Genomic DNA, 21,791 nt, shown 5'->3' with positions numbered 1-21,791 from the left:
CGGCCGTGCGGCCCGGGCACCGGCTCCGCGCGGGGGCGGGCAGGGGGCGGCAGTGCCGGCAGGGGGCGCGCGAGGCACCGGCCGCAGCGGGCAGCGCCCGCACCTTCCCACCCAGCGCCCGCGGGCACGGCTCGGCCCCGGCACGGGCACGGCACGGCACGGCCTGGCCCAGCACGGCACCACCTCGCCACGGCCCCAGCATGGCACCGCACGGCCCCGCCACCGCCCGGCCTGGCCCGCCACGGCACAACCCCGCCACGGCCCCAGCATGGCCCGGGCCGGCCCGGCCCCGCCACGGCCCGGCCACCGCCCGGTCCCGCCGCCAGCTGCGGCCGGCGGGGCGGGGCGCCTCCAGATGCGCGGCCGACCCTGCCTCCGCGCCATTGGCTCCTCCGCGCCGGGCGGCGCTGCCCATTGGCCCGGCAGCAGCGCGGCGGCGCCGGCGATAGGCGGGAGGCGGTGCCGGGGCGTGGCTAGCCGCCCCAGCCCCCCCTCCCCTCCGCAGCGCCCCGGCGCGGCCCCATTTCCCGATGCTGCCGCGGGCCGCAGTGCTGGCGCCGGGCGCCTCGCCGGGGCCTGGGCGCCGCTCGCCGCCGCCGCCCGCCGGCCTCGAGGAGGGGCAGCCGCCGCGGGGCCGGGCCATGGCGAGCGGCGGCGCCGAGAGCGGTCCGCACCGGCCGGAGGCGGTGGGGCCGCAGGCGGAGGCCGCGGAAGAGCCCGAGGGCGGCAGCCGGCGGTGGGGCGCGCAGCACGCCGGGGCCCGCGAGCTGGCCGAGCTCTACTCCCCAGGTGAGGGCGGTGGGGCCTCCTCGGGGGGCCGGGGGCTGACGCCGCTCGAGGGGGCGGGGGGTACCTCGGGGGCCCGGTGCCTCGGGCAGGGGCTGGCGCCGCTCGGGGGGCCGGGGGCTCCGCGGCTTGGGAGAGCCACGGGAAGCGGGCTGGGCCCCGGCGGGCCCGGGGCTGTGGCGGGGGGTGCCCCGTGGGGCGCGGGGCCGGCGCAGGCTGGGCTGGGGCGGGCCGTGACGCGGGGTGCGGGTCTGCAGGCCGGGAGGCGCCCGCAGCTTTGCTCTTCCCCGCAAAACCAGCGAAGAGAAAGACAGCCCGCCCTCGGCTGCTGCTCGAGGTGACAAGTTTTCGCTTCAGAGCGTGTGCTCGGTGAGCTGCTCCGAGACACCGGCCTGGCAGCCCAAGGGGCAGAGAGATGGGGCCTGGGTCCTTGAGTTCTACTTTGGTCTTGTCTTCCCAAGGCTTGCTGTTTGTTAGAGGTCAATAAATTGACAGCAGCTATTCGACTATGCTACAGAAATAACTGCAAACTCCTCACAACAAATTACCTGATTTGCTTTGAGCCGTGCTAGGTGTTCTTGCTATTCCTGCCATTCATTCGCAGGTGAAGTGCTAGGAAAGGGAAGGTGTGTTTCCAGCAGCTTGCAGCTCACAGCAGGTCAGCTGGGAGGCTGAGCTTGCACGTTCAAGGCAGTAACTGGAAAGGCAGGTGTCCTTACTCGTGCAGAGCCAAGTAACGATAAGAAAGCAAAGGCATTTATTAGTTTTTCAGCTTTCTAGACTCTTCAGGGCAAGCCTGCCCGTTTCAGCTTGTGTTGGTCACCACTTTCATTCCTTGAGTGAAGATGGCGTTGTGACGTCTGTCAGCTGGGCTAAGTATGCAGTCCTGATCCAGGCAGTGACCGATTCGTGTGCTTTATACAAAAGCAATCGCTAATTTCACTGTTGCACTCTGCTGTTGCTCATAAGGAAAGGGTTTTCCTCCCCAAAGAACTTGCTACCCTTATCTGTAGCTGTAGGCAGAAGTACCTGGGAAGTCTGTGAAGTCATACATGTAGAGTGATGTCTATCAGCAGTAAGCTGTGATGATACGTTAGGTGTGTAACTTGTCTCTGGCGTTACATAAATAACTTAAACAATGCCAGAATGTGTTAGGGTGGAAACACATGATGTTGAGCTACTGAATTTTTAAGAACACAGATTACGTATAATTGTGCAGAGTGAATATGACTCAGGAGTGTTTCCGTCATTTCCTTAAGCATATACTTTGTGGCTTAGGCACCTTATTCCTTCATGCAGGACATACTTATAAATTTGAGTGCTCTTTAAACACACGTTGCTGGTGTTTCCTCCACTCCTTCGACTGATTTGCCTTCCCAGTCTGTCCAGCACTAGGGCTGCGTTTCTGGACTCATGGTATCTCCAGACAGTCATCTTGGGATCCCTGTGTTTAGAGTACAGCAGGTTTTGCATAAACTGAACTCATGGGACTTGCTAGAAAGGAGCCTGGTGTTTCCCTGCAGTCAGCTAATTGTTCTGTGAGGATCTACCCACTGAGCACCTCTAATCAGGGTGTGGTTTTCTTATCCAGAAAGTGAGTGTTAATTAACTCTTACTTTCATTACTCCAGGGATCTCTTTATAGAATTTCCCACGTTGTGACCTGATGCTGTCTTGAAATACGCTCATTCTTGTGTCTTAATTTAATTCTAGGATTCTCTCCTCTGCTACTGCAGAGGATGTTAACTTATACTCATGGCCTTTCTTGAACCAGACTCTGGCCTGTAAAAGTATTTCTTCACACTTCTTTAAAATACTGCATTGTAGGCACATTGGAGATAATACTGATCCTCCTTTTTTGGTCGTAGTTTCCTTTCCATTGTATGGTGTAGTTGAGAAGGAGGACTTGATTTAGCATTTAGGAGGAGAAATTTGATCAGGCAGTAGGTCAGCATAGAGGAGGAGTAGGAAAGAAGCTCCTGTCCTGAACACACGCCAGACAGCTGAGCATGCCTCTGCTGCTGTGAGAGGATGTGCACCTCGTGTGTCGTCCTTACTGATTGTTCCCCTGCAAGTTGCTTTGCCGCAGACTCAGGTGGTGCAAAGTGTATAAGGCTGCAGGAGGGAGCGGGGAACGGGCTGCAGGGCTAAACTGCTCCAGGAAGCCCTGGGCAGACTGGCCCCCTAAAATAGGTGAAGACTGACCTGTCTGCCTCTGAGTGTGTTAAGAGCTAACTACAGCCAGGGCCCTTCTGAGCCAAGGTGACGCTCTGATCTCCTTCTTGGATTTAGGCATTAAAGGTCTGTTTCTGATACCTTAATCTATACGGGCCTCGCTCCGAGTGTCCCCTTGCTCCCAGCATCAGTGCCTTGTGAGGATCTAGCAGTGATTGACAGGCAGAGGCTTTCTGCTGCTAATCCGAATATTCAAAGTGTTACTATCCTGTGTTGTGTCTGTTCTCTTTTTGTAAGCAATAAATGAGGGTTTTGTAGAGGTACGAAGTAGTACAGTGAGGTACGAGAGAATTTGTGCCAGTTCTTTCTCTTTGCTTATTCTTTCTCATGTCTCTGAATGGCTGAGAGGTAGTAGCCTTCTGCCTGGGGGCAGGAAGGCAAAGAGGGGACTGCAGAAGTTAAGTAAGCAAGCTTAAATAGTATACTGCAATGTTAGGAAAGCGATTCTAGGGCTGCCAAAATAACAGGATGATGCTTTTTCCTGTTAGTACTACAGCTTTATTTACAAGCTCTGAGGCTTTAAATATTACAGATCATAAGGTGATTTAACTGCGGGGCATTGGAGGCCAGAAATTTGTTCCCAGATTCAGCCATACCAGCAACGCTGAATATTGAATGAAATGCAAATTTGAAAAAAAAAATGTAGCAACATGTTATGCCAGCAACCACAGGGAAAAGAAAACTAGGACAATGTGAGATGATGTCTGCTTTGTCCTTGTTATTTGGGCAAGGGTGGAGGGAAGGGGCTGGTAGTGGCTCAGGGAAGAGGCATGTCATTTAACAGAAAATGCACACCTCCCATGGACACGTAAGTTTGTTTCAGTTCCCTGTCAGACAAGCTGAGTGAGTCATCCAGGCAGTAGAACAGTCTGTATTATTTCAGACTTCAAAATGTCCTCTTAAAAAGCATGTCTAACATTTATCTTTCCTTTTTTTTTTTCTCCAACAGGAAAGAGACTACAAGAATGGATCTCTGTCATCTTGTGCTTCTCTCTGATCTGTTTCAATTTTTACAATCTTCTCTTCTACTTGCGACTGGAACACACGCCCTCTGTTATTGTGGGGATATGTAAGTAGGAACGGTTCACTGCTGTGAACAAGGCGAGACTGTTGTAATGCTGGAAACAAATGTATGATCTGCTAGGCTTGACTTACTGTTGGAAAGGGAGAGGGGTGTTTGTGCCTGTGCAATTGTTGTGCCTCTGAAACTGAGACCATTGGCAAAAATTGTTACTGCTTTCTGTCTTTCATTTTAGTGGCTTCTCAGTATCTCAAAGGTGAGGTTTATAGCAGAGCTGTTTTAAGTTTGGTGTTCTTACCTAGGCATTGCAAGTGTAAAGACTATCAAGAAGGGGAAACAGCTGTCAAGACTGTCACAATTGGAAACAAAATACATTGATCAACAAAAATATTTACAAGAACTTTTCAGGAAGCAAAAGCCCAATAGAAATCTTATAAAAGGTTCTTCAGGCATCAGACTGGCGTGATTTCTGGGGATTGATAACTAAAAGCAAGTATTTTTGGAGTATTATGCTTTCATGTCAGGATGCGAAGTTTGGCCTTGATCCTGAATGATGACTTTTTTTCCCAGCAATATAAGAAAAGTTGCAGCTTTCCTGTGGTAATAAATGTGACTTTTGGTCTGTTATTACTTTGATTTGAAGCATAGGCAATCAGTCTCAAGACTCATATCTTTGCCTTAGATTAAGTTGGCTGGACCTTGGCAGTACAGAGCTAATGGGTCTAGATGCAGTGTGGGTTGGTGATTTCACCTTTTCAGTGAAGGAGAGGAAGAAGGAGTAGAGGATTCTTGCTTGGTGCTGTACAGCTTTACTGGTAGAATTGGGAGTTGCGTGGAATTAGTTAAAGGAAAAAAAATTGTCTCGGAATAAGCAGGGTGTGAAAAGGGCCTCCTCAACATTCAAAGCCTAAACCTGCATACGACCTGAAAGTTGCTTAACAATCAAAAAAAAAAAAGTATCAGTGTTTACCTGAGCTTTTTGTTATTCAGGTAGGACCTAATTGCTGTTATGCAGAAATTTTCCTGAGAACAGGCAGGAGAGAGGGCAGTGGAGCAGGCTGAGCTGAAGCAAGCGGTCATCTGTGCCTGGCACAGCCCGTTGGCATTAGCTGGGCAGCAAATGGTACTGGTAGTTGCATGGTCACGTATGTACGGGAGGGGACGTGGGAAAAGGAAAGAGGGTTCAGTTTAGAAATCAAAAGTCAGCTCTGCAATGCATACCTTCCGCAGCTTTCAGTTAAACTTCCAATATGGGATAAGGGAGGGAAGAGAATAACCAGGCATTTCACCAGTCTGCTGCTGTACTTGTGGTGTGTACCAAATGCAGTATTAACTTCTTGTGTTGAGTGTGTATAAATGTTTACGTGTTTTTATGTGAGTTGCCTTGTTAACTGAAAGGAGAGCAAATGGTGTCATTTATTAGGATGCCATAAGGCCTAGCTACAGTTCTGTGCTTTATAACAACTTCTTGTATAAACCTGGTGAGGTCTTGCTTGTTTTAAAAGAGAATACTTGTTCATAATCACTGTTATGTATTGTGAATGATTTTTTAAAAAAACACAACAAACCCCCAAAAAAACCAACAACAGATTCAAACAGTGATATATGATGGCTGCTATGAATCTTCAGCACAGCTGAGAAGTGGTAATTCCTGATGCCTGTTTAAAGGTTATTGGCTTTGGGGCTATGGAGCAGCAGTGTTCTGCTATGAATCGTACCAGTTCACTTAGGCTAACTTAGTTATGCTTACTGTCAGCTGATGAGGTAGAGGTGTTGAGAGGAACGGAGAAGAATATGGCATGAGAACTGCTCTGTGATGATGAGGACAGAGGTAGACAAGAGAATCAGTGATGATGGTTAATCTGTAATGCAATCTGTTTGCAACTGGTTTTCATATCAAAGTTAATACTGATAAAAGTTTGCATTCTCTGATATCCTGGTTACCAGCTTAACTGATAAAGCAGCCAATTCACTGATAATGTTATTTAAGTAGTAGTGAATGATTAAAGTAGCAGAATCTGGATTCTGTGTAAATAAAGTAGTGTGGAGATAACTAATAGTGTGTACAAGAATGAGTGCAATAAAATAGTAAGTGCTGCACACTATCTTGTTTTGCTGTCTTCTGTCAATATGTTATTTCACCAGGTAGATGTGAATGATGTGTATAATTCATCGATGATTAGATTTTAAGTCTTGTGAAACTCATCTCTGTAGATGTCCTGATACCCATTGTACTGCACGTGGTATCGAGGAAAGATAGGGAATACTGAGTCACAGACATGGTCAGAGGTGTTCCCACTGAGAGCTTTCCTGAAGCTTCGTTTGGAATATTGACCTTTTGAGTTGAGATCACAAAATAAACATTCTGCTAATAAAAACATAGCGCTAGATCAATTTTACATTAGGTATTTGGAAATCTGAAAGTGATCGGTGATCCAGCAGGCTGGATCTGATCTGCTGCACAGACCTGTTCATTAAGGTGTGTTGTTGGGACCCCCTGTATAAATATTTTTTTTTCTTTTTTTGAGAAATGGGGAGTAGTTTGATCTGCATCACTTCACCTAGCCTAAATCCTGTATCTATAATTAAAGGCTGTGTTATAGCTTCTTTTTTCATGCCTTTAAAGGCACACAATTGTAACATGGGTAGTACTGTAAATATCTTAATCTCTAGAAATTCTTGCAACAAAGATCTGATCCTCCTCTGACTGGCAGTCTGAAAGCACTTCCTTGTGTGATGTGAGCAGGCAGCCTGCTAAGGAACGAACTCACGTGGCATGCTGTCATTAGCTGTGCTGAATCACCTGCGGGCACTCGATCTGTGGAGTGACGGAACAACTGTGAGGCAAGAACTTTATGTCGTTGTGTGAGAACAGCTTTTGAACTGGGTTGCTTTCTGCTGACTGAAGATCATCTTACCGGAAAGGAAGAGTCATGCGTCTCTTGTCTTCCAGGCTGGTTTAGCAGAGATGAGACAATTCACTTCCCCTCTTCACTGTCAGAGGAAAAAAAGATAGAAGAGAGTGGGTGGAGGTTGGATTAATTTTGTTGTTTGTGTTAAATTGAGTCATGCCCTGTTCTGAATATCTTCAGCTGCTAAGGAGCTATGAAAATTTTCCTCTTTGTGCAAGCTGACAATTGTGTAGACTTGAATTGGTATTTGAATTTGCACGCACACGTGCACGTGGTTAGCTCCAGGGCAGCCATGGTTAGGAAGGCTGGGTGTGATGGAGATTTAATACTTACATTTTTTCAGCTGCAGCTGAACCGTCCCGCTGCAGCAGGATATCATCCCAGCAGGACTGCAGGACCCGAGTGGCCTGTGCCACTAATAGACAGCCAGTAGTGCCGAGGCTGGCATGGGTAGTACTTGTGTGATAAGCAGAAAAGCCTCACCAAAATATGTAACACAAGGCTTGAAAGCTCTTAGACCTTCAGGTGAGTTTGTGTCATCCAGCATTTTCAATTTACATGAGTTGTATGTACAGGTGGTATGTTAATAGCATGTAGATAAATTTGGCAAGTTACACCCTGGATTCTGATTTACATTTTTTCCCTCCCTCCCTCATGCCTTCGCAAAGGGTTTTAAAGCCTTTTTTTTTTTTTTTCAAATTTGTTAACTTGTTTCTGACATTTGACTATCGTCTGCAGCCACATTTGTTCTTAATAGATACTGTTTATTGCAGTCTTAAAAAAAGTTTGTAACCCATTTATATTCCTAAGAACTGCCTTAGGTAGGTAGGGCAGATATCTTTAGAAACATCTTGTGACACAACAGAAGATACAATTAATAGTTGCTGAACTGAGAGATGGGGAACTAATTTTTTTTAAACTAGTCTGAGGTAGGTTTTCATTATTGCATTTGTTATGTGGTGGGTTAGCCAGAGAGAGTGTGCAGAAAGAAATCACTTAACTCCCTTTCAAAATAGAAACTTGTTCCGATCAAGGCCCCAAACCTTTTTGTTTCAAGCTTGAGTAGCTCTGTGGAGCTGCACTTCGTTAGCTGCATTGCAGAGCCAAGTGATGAATGTGTAATACATATAAAAGCTCTGGCACACACTGGAGTAAAAGCACTCTAGAGACCATCCATGTTTTATGAAATGGAGCCGCTGTGCATGCGGATCAGCTGCTTCCAAGTCCTGCTGCCATACAGCAGGAAACAGAACTGTAACAATGTCACTTTGCTATGGATTTACTTTGTGTGCTAAAATGAATTTCCACTTGAAATTTTGAATTAAATGGTCCTTGAAATTACACTAAGGAAACCTCAGTTAACAAAGGAAAATTATCCTGTTTGAACCACTGTTGGTGCAAATAAGCTAAATCTGTCACCTGCTGTCTCACCTTGCCTGAAGTAGTTACCACTTCACAGCTGTAGGTAACTTTGTTTTCCATCCTAAGCTGTATCATGGCTTAAAGACCGAGACTCCACAAGTGTTTAAATAGGCAGAACTTTGATTCTACATTTTGTTGTGCTCTGCGTTGCACAAATGCATTTTGTATTAGATCTTCCTTTGATGATCCATTTTGTAGAAGCTCTGTGTGTTACCTTAGGAGCTCTGGGCCTTTCCAGTGCCAGAGGATCCTGGAGGCTGTGGGTCTTGCAAGTGGAATTACGAAGTACAGCTGCTGGCACGCACTCGGGCAGGTGATGCTGACCGCGTTATCTGTTCTTCACATACCTTGGATTAGATGATGAACTTCTCAAGTGGGCTAGCAGCTGTTCTCAGGCAGGGTGGATGAAGGCCGTACCCTGGTGGGGGGAGAGATGAGCCCTTCTCCCTGCCCGAGAGCGCTTGCCCTGGCAGCGGAGGGAGGCTGGGGCTGCGGCCCCATCTGTGCTGTCCCACTTGTGTGCACAGTGGACGTGCTACCGCTCTTTATGGCAGCGGTGGGGACTGGGACAAAGAAAGCTCTGTGTGCTTGCCAAGTCGCCAGGGGCTCTCTTAAAGTTGCAGGGGACTTTGGCTTGAGGATTTAAGAACTATAGGTCTCAGTGGCCCTGATTCACTTGGAACAGGGCCTCTTGCACTTCAAAACACCAACACATATTGGAGCGTTGTCCCGATGGAGTGGGTTACAGCGTGGTGACACAGTGATAACCTTCAGTGGGAGTGCAGGCCTGGAACAAAGCCAGTGTTATGGGTGATGTTGTCCGGCACCAGGCAAGTGTTCAGGTGTTGGGTGTCCTCTGGGTGCCAGCCTGCGTGCCTGGAGCTGCCCACGGCGCTGGGAGCGGAGCTGGCCGGGGAGTGCTGCGAGTGGATGGAGCCAGAGGGTTAGTTTGGTCAGCCATACCGACCAACGGATTGGATTTTCTTGGTGAGGGAAAATTTGCTCTTGGTTTTCATATAGTATCCATTGTTCTCTATTCCTTTAATCACTTTCTTCTGGGATGGCTTAGTTGCTTTTCCCAGTAATGCAGGGAAAGAAGTACATACAATGATACTTTTTGTTTGAGAACCTGAGGCCTAGGTAAAGTTGTCAGGATTGTCATTTAAATGTGATGGGTGCTTCGCAAGCTCTCCATCAGATGAAGAAATAGTAGGAGTAGCTTGCTTTGTGCCAATAGACTAAGAATAAAGGTGTGAAAATAAAATTTGGTGGTTCCTAGCGTTAAATTTATTGGGTAGTGATTCTTGGCCAAGTTATGCTTTTGTTAGATGGCTGTTTGCTTTAGGGTCTGCCGCCGTTCAGCTCCAGGAGAGACAGTACCCCGATTCCTCGGGTGCCTCCCTTTACTGGTAGCTTCTGGCGGTGTCGCAAGCTGCGTGGCTGCTGCCCCGAGGCTGGCGTTGGGTTGTTCCAGTGGGCGGTGAGGCGAGGGCTGTGCCCGGTGTAGAGGCGGCATTGCTGGCAGTGGATTATACGGCTTTCCCATAGCGGGGAGTAATTGGAGTGTACGGGGGAAGAAGAGATGCCCGCTATAGGAGCAGTGTGCCAGTCTTGCGAAATAAGCTTGTGTGACTTGGAATAGACTTTCCCCGTATCCGAAGTGCGTGTATTATAGACATGGCTCGTTTGAAAAGCCAGTTACAATGTAATATAACTACTATATAATACATATAATATCCAGGTCTCCTTTTATTTCATAGATCACCTGTGTTCCCTGCTTACTTGCACTGTTAAGTCTAGTTCTGACTGAATGTTTCTCAAGCTTTAAATAGCCAAAATGATTAACTCTTCCTTTTTTTCCTTTTGAGCTGCTGCACTTTAAACTTGTTGAAATGTTCAGAGATTATTTTCTTAATCTTGTAACTTGCCGTAGTATCAAACCCTGGCCTTCTCTGTACTGAAAGCCACTAAATGTGGAATGCAGATGACTAAGGCGTTTTATTTTTGTAAGTGTATAGTTAACAAACAACTGTTACTTGAGCGTGGTGATTTTTAGAAAACAATTTTTTATGTTGTGGAGTTAGCCACTCCCCTGACTCGTTAGTGCTGTAACATTCAACTAGTTCTTACAGTCACTGATTAAAAATGACTGTACTTATCAATGATGGTACACAATAGCATCAAGTTATTCAGTAACATCTTATACTGGTTTTTTCCTCTCTTGAGGCTCTAACTGAATTTTTACAATAAATATGAAACTTTAAATACTCTACTGTAAGGCTTCTGGCTTACAATTTCAGAATTGTATCTATGCAAAGCCCAGGTTTTACACTTGTGTCTATAAAATTTTGGTGAAGTACAGCTTTTTGTTGCAAACATGCAAAACAGTTTTAGCTCTTGAGCACCTTGTATCCCGAATGTCCCACTCCCATTTGGCTTCCTGCTCGTGCCCGGGAGCAGCCGGGGTGCAGGGGGTGGTATGTGATTTGCTCACAAGAGAAGCCCTCCGTTAAGGTTGCAAGTTATAATCTCTGGTACTTAAGCAAGAAGAGGAACGGGGGGGTTTCTGTGATGCAAACGTTATCTGGTTTCTGAACAGAGCACAAGCAGGAGCAAAGCCTTCTTATGTCAAATATATGTTTGGGCCAGTTGCACTTCCAGCTCTGTGGTCCACTGCCCAGCGGGTGACTTGGCTGTCTGAGTGCCAGCAGTCATGCTCCAGTGTGTCCCCTGACTTGGACAAGGGGCACCCAGTTCCTCGGTGGTGTCCTGACAGTGCTGCTGTGCCTGTAGGCATGCCTGTGCAAAGGGTGACAAGTGCGGGTGGCTGGAGAAGAACAGCCATTCTGGCTAAGATGTGTCAGCCGTGTGTTCGCTTATGTTAAAACATCTGCTGCTGGCTGAAGTTCATTTCTATGCCTTTGGTCTCCCTGTGTGCTAGGCTTCCTTTTTTTTTCTTCCTGATTCAGCAGTCTGCTTCCAAAACAAAGACATCCTGGTATTCCGAGCAAGTTCTGCAGCTAGCTGCTTAACTGCAACGCCTTCTTCCCCTCCTCCTGTGTGTGCTGAGTACTTGCCTCCTGTTCAGATAAAAGCCATAGACAGCTGATCCGCCATCCCACCGCTTGGCAGGCTGGAGTAAAGCTAATGTGCACAGAGCTGTATCTCTCTAATGCTTTACTGATCTTGCCTTTAATGAGTGTGTGAATCCACTGTTTGTAGTTCGTGTATATATACGCACACTGGATATCCTGCTTTTTCTGACTATATGGTTAAATCTTAATTCATGTTCAGGGCTGTCAATCTTGCCTCGCTCTCCCAATCTTGATGACAGAGCATCAAGATCATGTACCACCTTAGAGAAGCAGCTGAACACCTGTCTTGGTTTTTCCATTTGAACTAAAGACAGTGCTGGGTATATGAGAATATTGAGTGCAAATCGCTGCTGTCTGATGTGCCTCGTGAGTCTGGAGACGGGATGCAAACAAAGTGTTAGGTTGCTAGTCATGCATAACCTTTGGTACAGTTTTTGCTCTTTTATTACAACTTGTCATATGCAACTGCTGAGGAGCGAGCAAGCCGTTCTGCAATACGGCTGAAATAAGATTACTAGGGTTTTTTTTCAGATTGCCTTAGTATAATGCACTGCTTCAGGCATCTTTCGTTCTTTCCTCTTAGCTTTCTACCAGCTGACATCAAAAATAGATGCGCAATACCTATTGAGCTGTCGGTATTTCTCCTCTGTTTTTGTTGTTCTTCCTGCTGTTATTTCAGGCTCTGATAATGCAGTGTGCTGGAGGCGATGCGGGTTAATAGGGTGATTACCTCAGCAAGAATGGTATTTTAGTTGTTGTAAAGTGAAGTGTTGTTTGGATATCTTCCCCCTGAATCAAGACTGTTTGCTCTTTCAGCTGCTAGGTGCAGATCTAAGAGCTATTGTGCTTCATGTCTCACTGCAGCTTACATCTGTGGTCTGAAACAAAAGGAAGTGTACAGAATTTACTATTTATAAAAAAAAAAAAAAAAGCAAGCCATTTTCAGTACAATAAGGTAATATGTAGGTGAAGCGTCTCCTGCTGTATTTGTTTGGGCCAAAGGATTTGGCAGTCAGGACGGATTTATAGTATGAAAAGAAAGCCTTTTGGGGTAGTAGGTGCCATACTAACCCTGATTTTATTTCTTCTCACTTCCTGAAAGTTGAAGGCAAGGGTCAGGACTGCAGGGGTGAGGGAACAGCTAAGCAAAACGTAGCCACAAGGAGAGGCATCTCTCAGATATGCTGGGCTGCACCAGCTGTAGGTAACTGCTGTGCCCTGAAGATGAAGAGCATTTGATTAGTAACAGAACAAGCTTGTCCTCTTGCATGTTCTAAAAGTTACCTGCTCTTTAGCAATGCTGCTAATGTTACAAGAACCTCCTTAAACTGGACTCTCAGGGCAGCTGACCTAAGCATCCTGGAGTAGGAAAGTCAGGCAAAGTCCAGATCACAACCAGGGTAAACAGAAGTTGTGTGATTTATGGGAAAAGGCTCACATTCGTTGTTTTGTTTCCTGGCATATCTCAGATTGCTTTTTAAGTTTCTGTGAGAGAGGGAGGAGTAACAAGATGCCTTGGAGGCAAAGCAAGAGGAACCAGTATACCAACAATTTTTAACTTTTGGTTTGGGTTACCGGTGAGTTGGAATTGTCTTGCCTAACATCTCAGCAGGCGGGGGGTACCTGCCCATCACAGAAAGCCTCAGTACGATAAACAAGAAGCTGTGCTTGGAAAAGTCTTCAGACACACGGAAAAACAAATGCCGGCTAGGGGAGGAGAGAGCCAGGAATTCTTCTAGCTTCACAGGCATCTGAAGAAGAATTGGTGAGGTAGGCAGAGCAAAAAATAAACTTCCCTCATCACCTCTGGTTTTGCAGCTCCCTGTTCAAAGGCTATGTTACAATGGGTGACTTCTGTAAACAACCTGATATTGTAAATAACAGTGGGGAGGACTAAAGAGCTGTTCCAGTCACTCTGACCTGACCCTGCAACTACTTCTCTGGTTTGTGTGGACTCGCAGGCTTCCCTGAGAACTGCCAGACGTGCTAGTAGTAAGTGACTGTGCCTTATGCTCCGAGCACCAAATTGAGACTAGGGAACTGCTGACTGAGCTGCTTTGAAACATATGTTTTGAGCTCATTATCTTTGCATTTCTATTGCTGTAACTCATTTAACAGTAGACTGCAAGATCAGTATGTAGTGCTTTAATTGGCAAGAACTTTGTGTGTGACTTTGAGGGATTTGCACTGAGATCAGAAGCTGTCAGTTCCCAGGTATATCGTATTTGCACAGTATGCGGTAGCTGTTTTGAAATCTGGGTCGTGCTTCTGCGGAATCCTTTTAACCAGACCTGTAGGTAAGAAGTGTGTGCTGCCTTCCCATGCAGAGCCTGACCGCTGGCGCCGCAGAGAATCGCCAAGTGTGCTTGTATATGTATTCACTGGGTGGTCGATCTCAGAAAGAACTAACAACAGAAGGATCTTTCTGATATTTTTATTAACCTGAAGGGATGGCATTGCGATGAAAAAGGATCCTGGTTCATACTTCAGCACATCTACATTCCATCCAGACCTGGTTGATCTCTCTTGAAACCTGCTCAAAGCAAGATATGCAGGCTTGAACTGGTACCTTCTGGTGTCCCTGTTCTTTAAAGGGCAGGGTGTCACAGTCCTAAATCCCGCCCCCGCTTCAAGCACAGAGGTCCCAAGGCCGTATCTTGCTCTTTGCTGTGTTGCTGTAGCCGTGTTGCTACACTGTATGCAACATTCCTCCAGCCCCTCTGTTAAAAACAAGGAAACTTCTTTGGCAATGTTCTGAATTTTCTTCCTCAAAAGCATGAAGAGCCTGACAGTAGAGGTCATGCAGGAGGATGTCTCAAGCTGTGTTGGAGACTTCGTTGCTCCAGGGACTGGGAACCTGGGAGTCGGATGACTTCTGCAGGTATAGAGTGATAGGTGTCTGTTAAACACCATCTGACAGATCTGTAACTGGAAAGTATACAGCTGTTCTGATCAATTAACAGCTCTTAAGTCCTTACTTTTAAACATCATGATTAGCCAGTAACTTGGATAGATAGATTACCCAGAATGCGAAGGCAAAAACAGGGCTTTATGTGCAAGAACCGCAAATCACCTTTACTTGACTGCAGTTTTAAAGCTATTGTGGTTGGCAGCTAGAACGATCTTTACACTTACTGCAACAGCTTCTGTTTAACGATGTATCTAACTTGGTATGCAAATATTGCATATACAATATCCCTTACAGAGAATAGTTAGCGTGGTTTCTGGGGCCTTGCCTATAGCTTTACAGATGACACACTCTTGAAGTTGTTTGATATTCCGGTCTTATTTTGTAAACGGTATCGCTGTACCCAGGAGTGGCTTCTTAATTAGTGCTTATCTGTAGTCACTGGAGTTCAGTGCTTCTTCTTTACAGGCATAAGAGACCAGGGGAGAAGAGGAAGGGTCTGCAGATAGTACTACCTGTTAGAACTGTTGTAACAGTTATTTTATAGCTAAGTAATCTGTGAAACAGTACTGGAGAAGAGGCTAGGCAGATCTAAGTGATTCAGTTCTAATTTACAATTGGTGGTATGGAAAGTACTAGTAAAGGTTTGTTCAGCTGTTTTGTAGGTGATGGGTTAAACACAAAATCTTGCTATAGATTTAATGAAGATCGTAACTGTCCAAATGGTGTCTTGGTTTTTTTTTTTCCTAGTTGACTGATCTTATGTTTATTTAGGTTGGGTAGATTAATGTGGTTGCAAATATCTAAGTAAAAGGTAGATAAGTAAATAATGTGAATACATCAGTAAGAATGGTTGTATATATCTAACTGTCTGTCTTCTCATTCAAGTTGCAGGAGTCATTACGGCTGACTTTCTGTCGGGATTATTTCACTGGGGAGCAGATACCTGGGGATCTGTGGAGCTACCCATAGTTGGAAAGGTTTGAGATTCTTATCCTTAAGCTTGAAAAAAGTTCTGAGATACTTTTCTGAAACACCTCCAGTATTCTTAGCTGTGTTGGACAGTCTGTATAAGCTGTGCCTTTCTTGCAGTCCTGCCAATGTAAGCAGCTCCCCCACCCCCAGAACCTTCCTTCATGGCATGGTATGCTGCTGGTCAAGTGCCATGTTTGCACGTGGCCTAGGTGATATGGGCAAGGTGACACTGTTCCATTTTATCGCCTTGTTTAAGGTTTGCACACGGTTTTGCAATACCAGTGTTCCCAGACCTTCCCAAGGTACTGTGGGAATGGCCTGTGACACTACAAGCGTAAAAACCTGGCTAGACTAGTGCAGAACTTCCAAAGGGCCCATAAACAAAGATGCAGAGAATTGTTCCTGCGGCTAAACTCTCCAAAAGCTGTCTGGTAAAACATGAAGATGCTTCAGTAAGAAATCTTTCCAGTTCTCTGTGCTACAGGCCCCTATTGTAAATGTCGTAGCGTTAGAATGGTGATGGTTGGAGATTTAGATTTGAATCCTGCTTACATGCTTTGTGTTATGGAACTCCCTTAAACTCAGCCATCAGATTTGATTGTGTATAAGGTTTTTGGGGCTTTTCGTATTTTTAACATCGTTATTCAGCCACGGTGTCATGTTTATTAATTTTCTTCAGGCTTTCATCAGACCCTTTAGAGAACATCACATTGACCCCACTGCAATTACCAGACATGATTTTATAGAGACCAACGGAGACAACTGCTTTATGACGCTAGTCCCCTTGGCAAACATGGCGTACAAATTTATTTCTTTTTCCCCAGGTAAGCTTTTACTTCTGACTTATGTGGATTTAGCATTTTTGCTGATATTTAAATGAATATTTGTCTGTGTGAAGCTAGGAGAAATCAAGAATGTGAGATGACAAGTAATAGCTGTTAGAAGCATGATGCTTCTGGGAGGAGGGAGGGAAACTTTGAAGGAGGGGCTGCTAGGTTCTCTAGTTCGATGGAGAATCTGTGGCTGAAGAGTCTTGCAAAGAAGCATTGAAAGTTACAGTAAATATTCTCTTTATAAGAGGGATCAAACTGTGTGCATATGGAGAAACTCATTGTTCTGAAGTGTGTAAAAAGCACTTCACCTCTCCGTAGAAGTACTTTATTTGCAAACTAGAAGTGTGAGAATTAAAGGATTAATTCTATAGGTGGTAAACTCAGAGTTTAACTTCCTGTTTATGGCCAGTTGTCAGTTGCTGGCACTTACCAGCCTGTCTTGTGACATTTTGGAATTGCTTATGGCTCACTGGCTCTTGTGACATTTCTGCCAAAGTGGCTTCATTGAGGCTTTTGTTAGTTCCTGCAGCGCCAGGCAGCTCTGCCTGGGCAAGACTTCATTTTCCTAGTGGAAATTTACCTTTTCATAAATGATATTTAAAGATACACATCTTGTTTTGCAGAGGCATTATATGAAACATGTCCTTGGGAGTGTTACGTCTTTGCCCTTATCATCTTCATAACCATGACAAACCAGATTCACAAGTGGTCTCACACGTACTTTGGTCTTCCACGCTGGGTCATATTTCTACAGGACTGGCATGTTATCCTGCCACGAAAGCATCACAGGATCCATCATGTGTCTCCACACGAGACATACTTCTGCATTACAACTGGTACTGCCATCTGGTTCATACTGCATGCTCTCTTTAGTAGTCTAGTGCAATTCACCTGGCAAGATGTAATTTAGTGATGGCTATTAAATACCTAGAAATTGATGTTGTGAACTGTGCTCTTAGCTGCACAAGCTCTTAGCAAAACTGTAGTTGGTTTTGCTGCATAAAAAATATGGGGGGAAGATCTGGGATTGGCTAAACGGTAACTTGCAGCCTGATGAGGTAGTCAGTGGTACTGAGATCCGATTGTATGATATCTTGGTAATCTCATGCAAGTAATGGATTATGTTCATTAAAGTCTTAAAGCTGCTGTTCCTTTGAAAGAGCATATAATCTGCAAGTGCAGCTTGCCTTGAATGCTCATTTCTAAAGCAAGGCTTCTGGATTTTCAGCACTTGTTCATTCTGATTTGGGGCAGAGGACTGGAGAGGCTTGCAGAAAACTGCCTTTAGGTTCCTTTTATATCTATATTCAATTTCATGCCCATGTACAGGTAGGTATACTCGGTCACAAGCACTGCATAATCCTGAATATGTCATCAAGTTAATCAGACAGCTGGATATAGACCACTCTGGTTCTTCATTCTGTCATTGGCTTTGACAAACGGTTTGTTGGTTTTGAAATCTCTGCCAAGAAACAAATCTAGTTCTCATGACCAGAATGTCATGTAAAAACATGGTACAATTAAGAAGCCTGACTTGACAGATGATGGCAAAGATCTTGCCATCCTGAGTTTTTTTTTCAGTCCTAATATGTACTGAAAGTTTAAGCCTGACCATTATTAACAGTCTTAGGCTACATGCTTTTTTTCTCATTAAATGATATTTAAAAAAGCACATGCTTACATGCTTTTTTTCTCATTAAATAGTAACAAAAAAAAGCACATGCTTCTGTTCATTCCATGATTTCTGTAAGTGTTCATACCAGTCTGCCGGCACCATAGTTTGCATACTTGGATTTTCCAGTGAAGAAAAGTGTTTGTGCAGCCGTAACTCTCATTCTTCTAGGGTAGAAGTGAGGAGGAGGAGGGAAATATGCAATCAATGCACTATTTACAAGCAGCCTTTACTGCATAAAATAGGACTAGTACTCGTTAGTGACTTGAGAATTGATAGCCAAGTCCAAAGAGTTTCAGAGCTGACCTGTGTACATAAGTGCCTGCCACTGTATCATTGCCCGGGAAGGTGTCGGGTAACGGAGCTTTCTGGCATCCCCAGCGTTAAAGCTTTCGGACTGACTGCCGTTTTTAGACAGCAGGAAGGAGTTGTCCGTTCCTTGAGGGGTAATGGTCATGAGAATTGCAAGGGCTGACTTCCTAAAGGGCATCAGTGTACAGTGAGTTGAGTGGAGCTGCAGGGTTGCAGGTGGGCTGCGAAAGGTCATGTCTGGCTACACAAGGTGGCTGAAAACAGTGCCTGTGTGTTAAACATATTTTTCAGCAGTGAATGTCCTGAATGTTCTTTCCCTTCAGTATTTCTGTCCCATAATAGACACAGTTGTCTTCCTCCTGATGGCTGTCCCTGTTGTAAGGGTGGCACTTGCACCTGGCGGAGCTTTCCTGTGTTCCAGTCTTGCTCATGCTATGCTGCGTTTTAGCTCTTTAACGTGAACTGCTGCTGCTAGCTCACTCTTTCCATTGTGGTAACAACTTCTTCATTCCTGCCTCTCCTTCAGTTGTTTTCTTAAGCCTTTTTCCCTTTTCCATAAATGTATATGGAGTAAAGTATAATTTGTGCTTACAGAACACCTTCTGTAAGTGTGATAACTAATAGAACCCTGTGTACATCTCTCTCTTCCTGGCCATAGGAACACTTCTACAGGGAAATAACATTTCCTGGTGCTGATTTCTTTAGGTTTTCCTAGTTTACAGTATTTAATAAAACCAGAGTCCTAAAGTTACTATGTGATGGTAATGAAGCCCTGTGAAATTGCCTCTTCGTGCAGTTTCCTGTCAGTTATATGTAGTTAGGTTGGTATCAGAAAATCAGGTTAATGTACTAATTAATATTCTGAAAGTGAGACGTAAAGCCCTTTCAAATTCAGGGTGAGGCCTCTTAAGCCTGTGTAAGTCCCAGCCTCACAGTCTGTACATTGCAATGCTTCTACAAAGTATTCAAAATACCCTAAATCTGTAGGCTAGGAAAGATGCGTTAAACTCTTGTTGCATGCAGAACATGATGGCACTTATTGCCATTTATATATAAAATGGTAAAAGCCTGTCCCATATCGGTGTTGCAGCCTTTCTGGTTACTAGGAAGCAGAAGTGGCTCTGATAGAGCTGCACAGCTTTGGGAGTGTGCTGCCCTTTTAATCCAGGAAGCATCCAATGTCAGCTAATGTTAAATGCAGCATGGTATTACAAGAAGATTTCCCCATCACAGGCTTCATTAGCAATCAGTTATGCAAACTTTAATTTTGCCCTAGGAGAGCATAATACATTTAACTACCTGGACTGATGTCAGAACCATCAAAACCTGAGGCTTTATTTAAGGAAAAACTTTGTTTAGTTTGAGCCGTAGTTAGTGGTGGTTAAGACCCCTGTTTGGGACCTGACTTTTTTTTTTTTTTCTCCTGGAAGTTGTGATGTTGATAATATATTTGAGATTTCAGAGCTGCGTTGTATGTGTTTACTTTCTTGCTGTGCTACCTAATGAGAAACACAGGGAACAGCTGAGCTTTGATGGGGAAACTAATCAGGAAAAAGTAGCTGAAATAGTTGGGTTGAGGTTTTTGTTTGGTTGCTTAAATTTCAGTAGTCTAAGGTGCTACTAATACAAATGTCTTGCTTTTAACACAAGTCATTCAACTTGATGGTCCCTTTTCTGGTGGCTTTGCTATGGTCATAGAGTAGTCCACTTCTGAACTCCCCTTACACTTACCTTGTGTTTAAAAAAATGTTACTGAATAAACATTGCCAGACATTGAACTTTGGATGCTATGACAAACTGATCCTTTTTTTTTTTTTTCTTTGCAATCACTTAGGTTGGCTGAACTATCCATTAGAGAAGATAAGATTCTGGAGGTGTTTGGAGAACATTATCCAAGCAGTTACTGGGGAGAAGCCAAGAGCAGATGACATGAAATGGGCTCAAAAAATCAAATAACTTTTGCCAGCCTTCCGCAATCCTTAACTTGTTGCCAATGTTCTTTTTTTTTAAAAAAAAAAAAAAAGCCATCAGCCAAATTCAAGACCTGCAAAGGAATAACAGACTCTAAAGCACAAACTAAAAAGTGCTAACACAGACTGTATTGAAAAGAACTAATTCTTAAAACAATACTTGAAATGAAGATGATTACGCTTACTGAGCACCTTTTTGTTTAGCCATGTCTGCTTACATCTTAGAAAATACTTCATCACTGTATCTCATAAGGCTATCGGGTAAGCCAGAAGACAGGACAGTCACTCCGTTGGTACATGGTGGCATAGTAAACATGTGTTGTATCAACATTATTTAACACTTCAAGAATAGCTTGTTGCCTAAGACCTATAGGGAGAATGGTGACAACAGTTTGTCACTTCGTGTTTGAGTCCAAATACACTGCATGAAAACAGTGCATCAGAGTAATGGAAGCCTATGAAGTCATCACTGTTCAATGCACTTACTGATCGATAAACTTACAACTTTTTGCTATTATGTTAAAATCTAATTGATGTCATGTGGAACAGACTTCAAGAATCCCACTCCACCAGTGGGCCAAGAATCCTCAAGTGTCTTCAGTTTCCCTTAAAATAAAATTGTTCTACTTTCTACGTGGAATTGAGCAAACCATTTCTGCATAAGCCTTCAACTTAACAAGCCTCCAAGAAGAGGGAGGGCACCCAGTACAACACATGCTCACGTTTGTTTGTGTGGAGTGCTCACTGATGAGTCTTCTATCAAGTGTTTCCCTGTTACCCTGACAATAAATGTTTAAAATAGTTCTAGCATTGGGCACATTGCAAATAGCTGTATTCAAGAGCTCAAGGTATCAAATTTGTAATGTTAGAAGGGAAATGTCAATGACTGGTGTGTTGTTTTTTTTTTTTAAGGTGCTTGCTTGTTTCTGTAAATAATATAAAGCCTTAATCTCTTCTGGTGTAATGGAATAATATTTTAATGTGATGTTTGAATGTATATAATATATTTATAACAAAGCAGTTGGATAATACTAATCATGTTTGTTAAGTCTTGTTGCTGTTCTTCATTTGTGTATTGTCAGCACTTAGTCCAAGAACATGATCGCTGGCTGCAAAATGGTTCATGTTATTCCAGCCACCTGAAACACTTTGTAGCCTGTTTAGGTTGAGGTGATCAGTTGTTTGTCAACGGTGTAGGAGCTTGACACTGTATTATATCAGACTTCAACACCTTTCAAGAAGTGCAAGTAATTCTGCTTTAGATGCTAAGGAGTAACTGCTGGATTGGCGGGGAGAAGTTCCCCTAAGAACATCCAATGGGCGCTTTATCAAGGTGATGTGATTTGGATCTTGCTTAATTCTTTCCTAAATGAAAGTTTACTGATGGTCAAATCTCAGACTATTTTCCCTTTCCTAGTTGTAAATTGTATTGAATTCAAACTGTCTCTTCCTGAAGAGCATGGTAAGGTGTTTTTGAGTCAAGTTTAGACTGACCTTGACCTCAACTTCTTCAGATGTGATGGACCGCAACTTTTGAAAGGGTTGGGACTTGGCAACTCTCCTTCAGTGGAAACTGCTGAATGCAGGTGTCTGAGCTGGGGTTCTGCAGATTAAAATTGCAGTTGATGCCCTGGTTACAAGGTATTTCATG

General features: G+C 44.6%; 1 protein-coding gene across 2 annotated transcripts; it reads left to right on the top strand.

Annotated features, from left to right (window-relative positions):
• The first annotated feature begins 479 nt into the window (after positions 1-479).
• Positions 480-21,175, top strand: LOC308070710 (plasmanylethanolamine desaturase 1-like). 2 transcript variants are annotated; one of them, XM_080405136.1, is made up of 6 exons: positions 481-789; positions 3,970-4,089; positions 15,267-15,358; positions 16,033-16,177; positions 16,810-17,022; positions 20,005-21,175. In XM_080405136.1, exons 1-6 carry the CDS (start codon positions 531-533, stop codon positions 20,124-20,126), a joined length of 951 nt encoding a protein of 316 aa, XP_080261262.1. In that variant the 5' UTR covers positions 481-530; the 3' UTR covers positions 20,127-21,175. The 2 variants fall into 2 exon arrangements, with proteins under 2 accessions (XP_080261263.1, XP_080261262.1); XM_080405137.1 differs by lacking the exon at positions 3,970-4,089 and having other exon boundaries at positions 480-789.
• Positions 21,176-21,791: the final 616 nt, after the last annotated feature.

The sequence above is a fragment of the Falco punctatus genome, assembly GCF_963210335.1.
Source record: "Falco punctatus genome assembly, chromosome: 10".
Lineage (NCBI taxonomy): Eukaryota > Metazoa > Chordata > Aves > Falconiformes > Falconidae > Falco > Falco punctatus.
The sequence above is the reverse complement of the archived record's forward strand: the minus strand, read 5'-3'. Positions and strand labels throughout refer to the sequence as shown.

Bases quoted from the DNA above. Each gene is read 5' to 3' on its own strand.
- LOC308070710 (XM_080405136.1), top strand. From the start codon at position 531: ATGCTGCCGCGGGCCGCAGTGCTGGCGCCGGGCGCCTCGCCGGGGCCT. The intron at 790-3,969 runs GTGAGGGCGGTG...TTTCTCCAACAG, and splicing joins GGCCGAGCTCTACTCCCCAG to GAAAGAGACTACAAGAATGG. The intron at 16,178-16,809 runs GTAAGCTTTTAC...CTTGTTTTGCAG, and splicing joins ATTTATTTCTTTTTCCCCAG to AGGCATTATATGAAACATGT.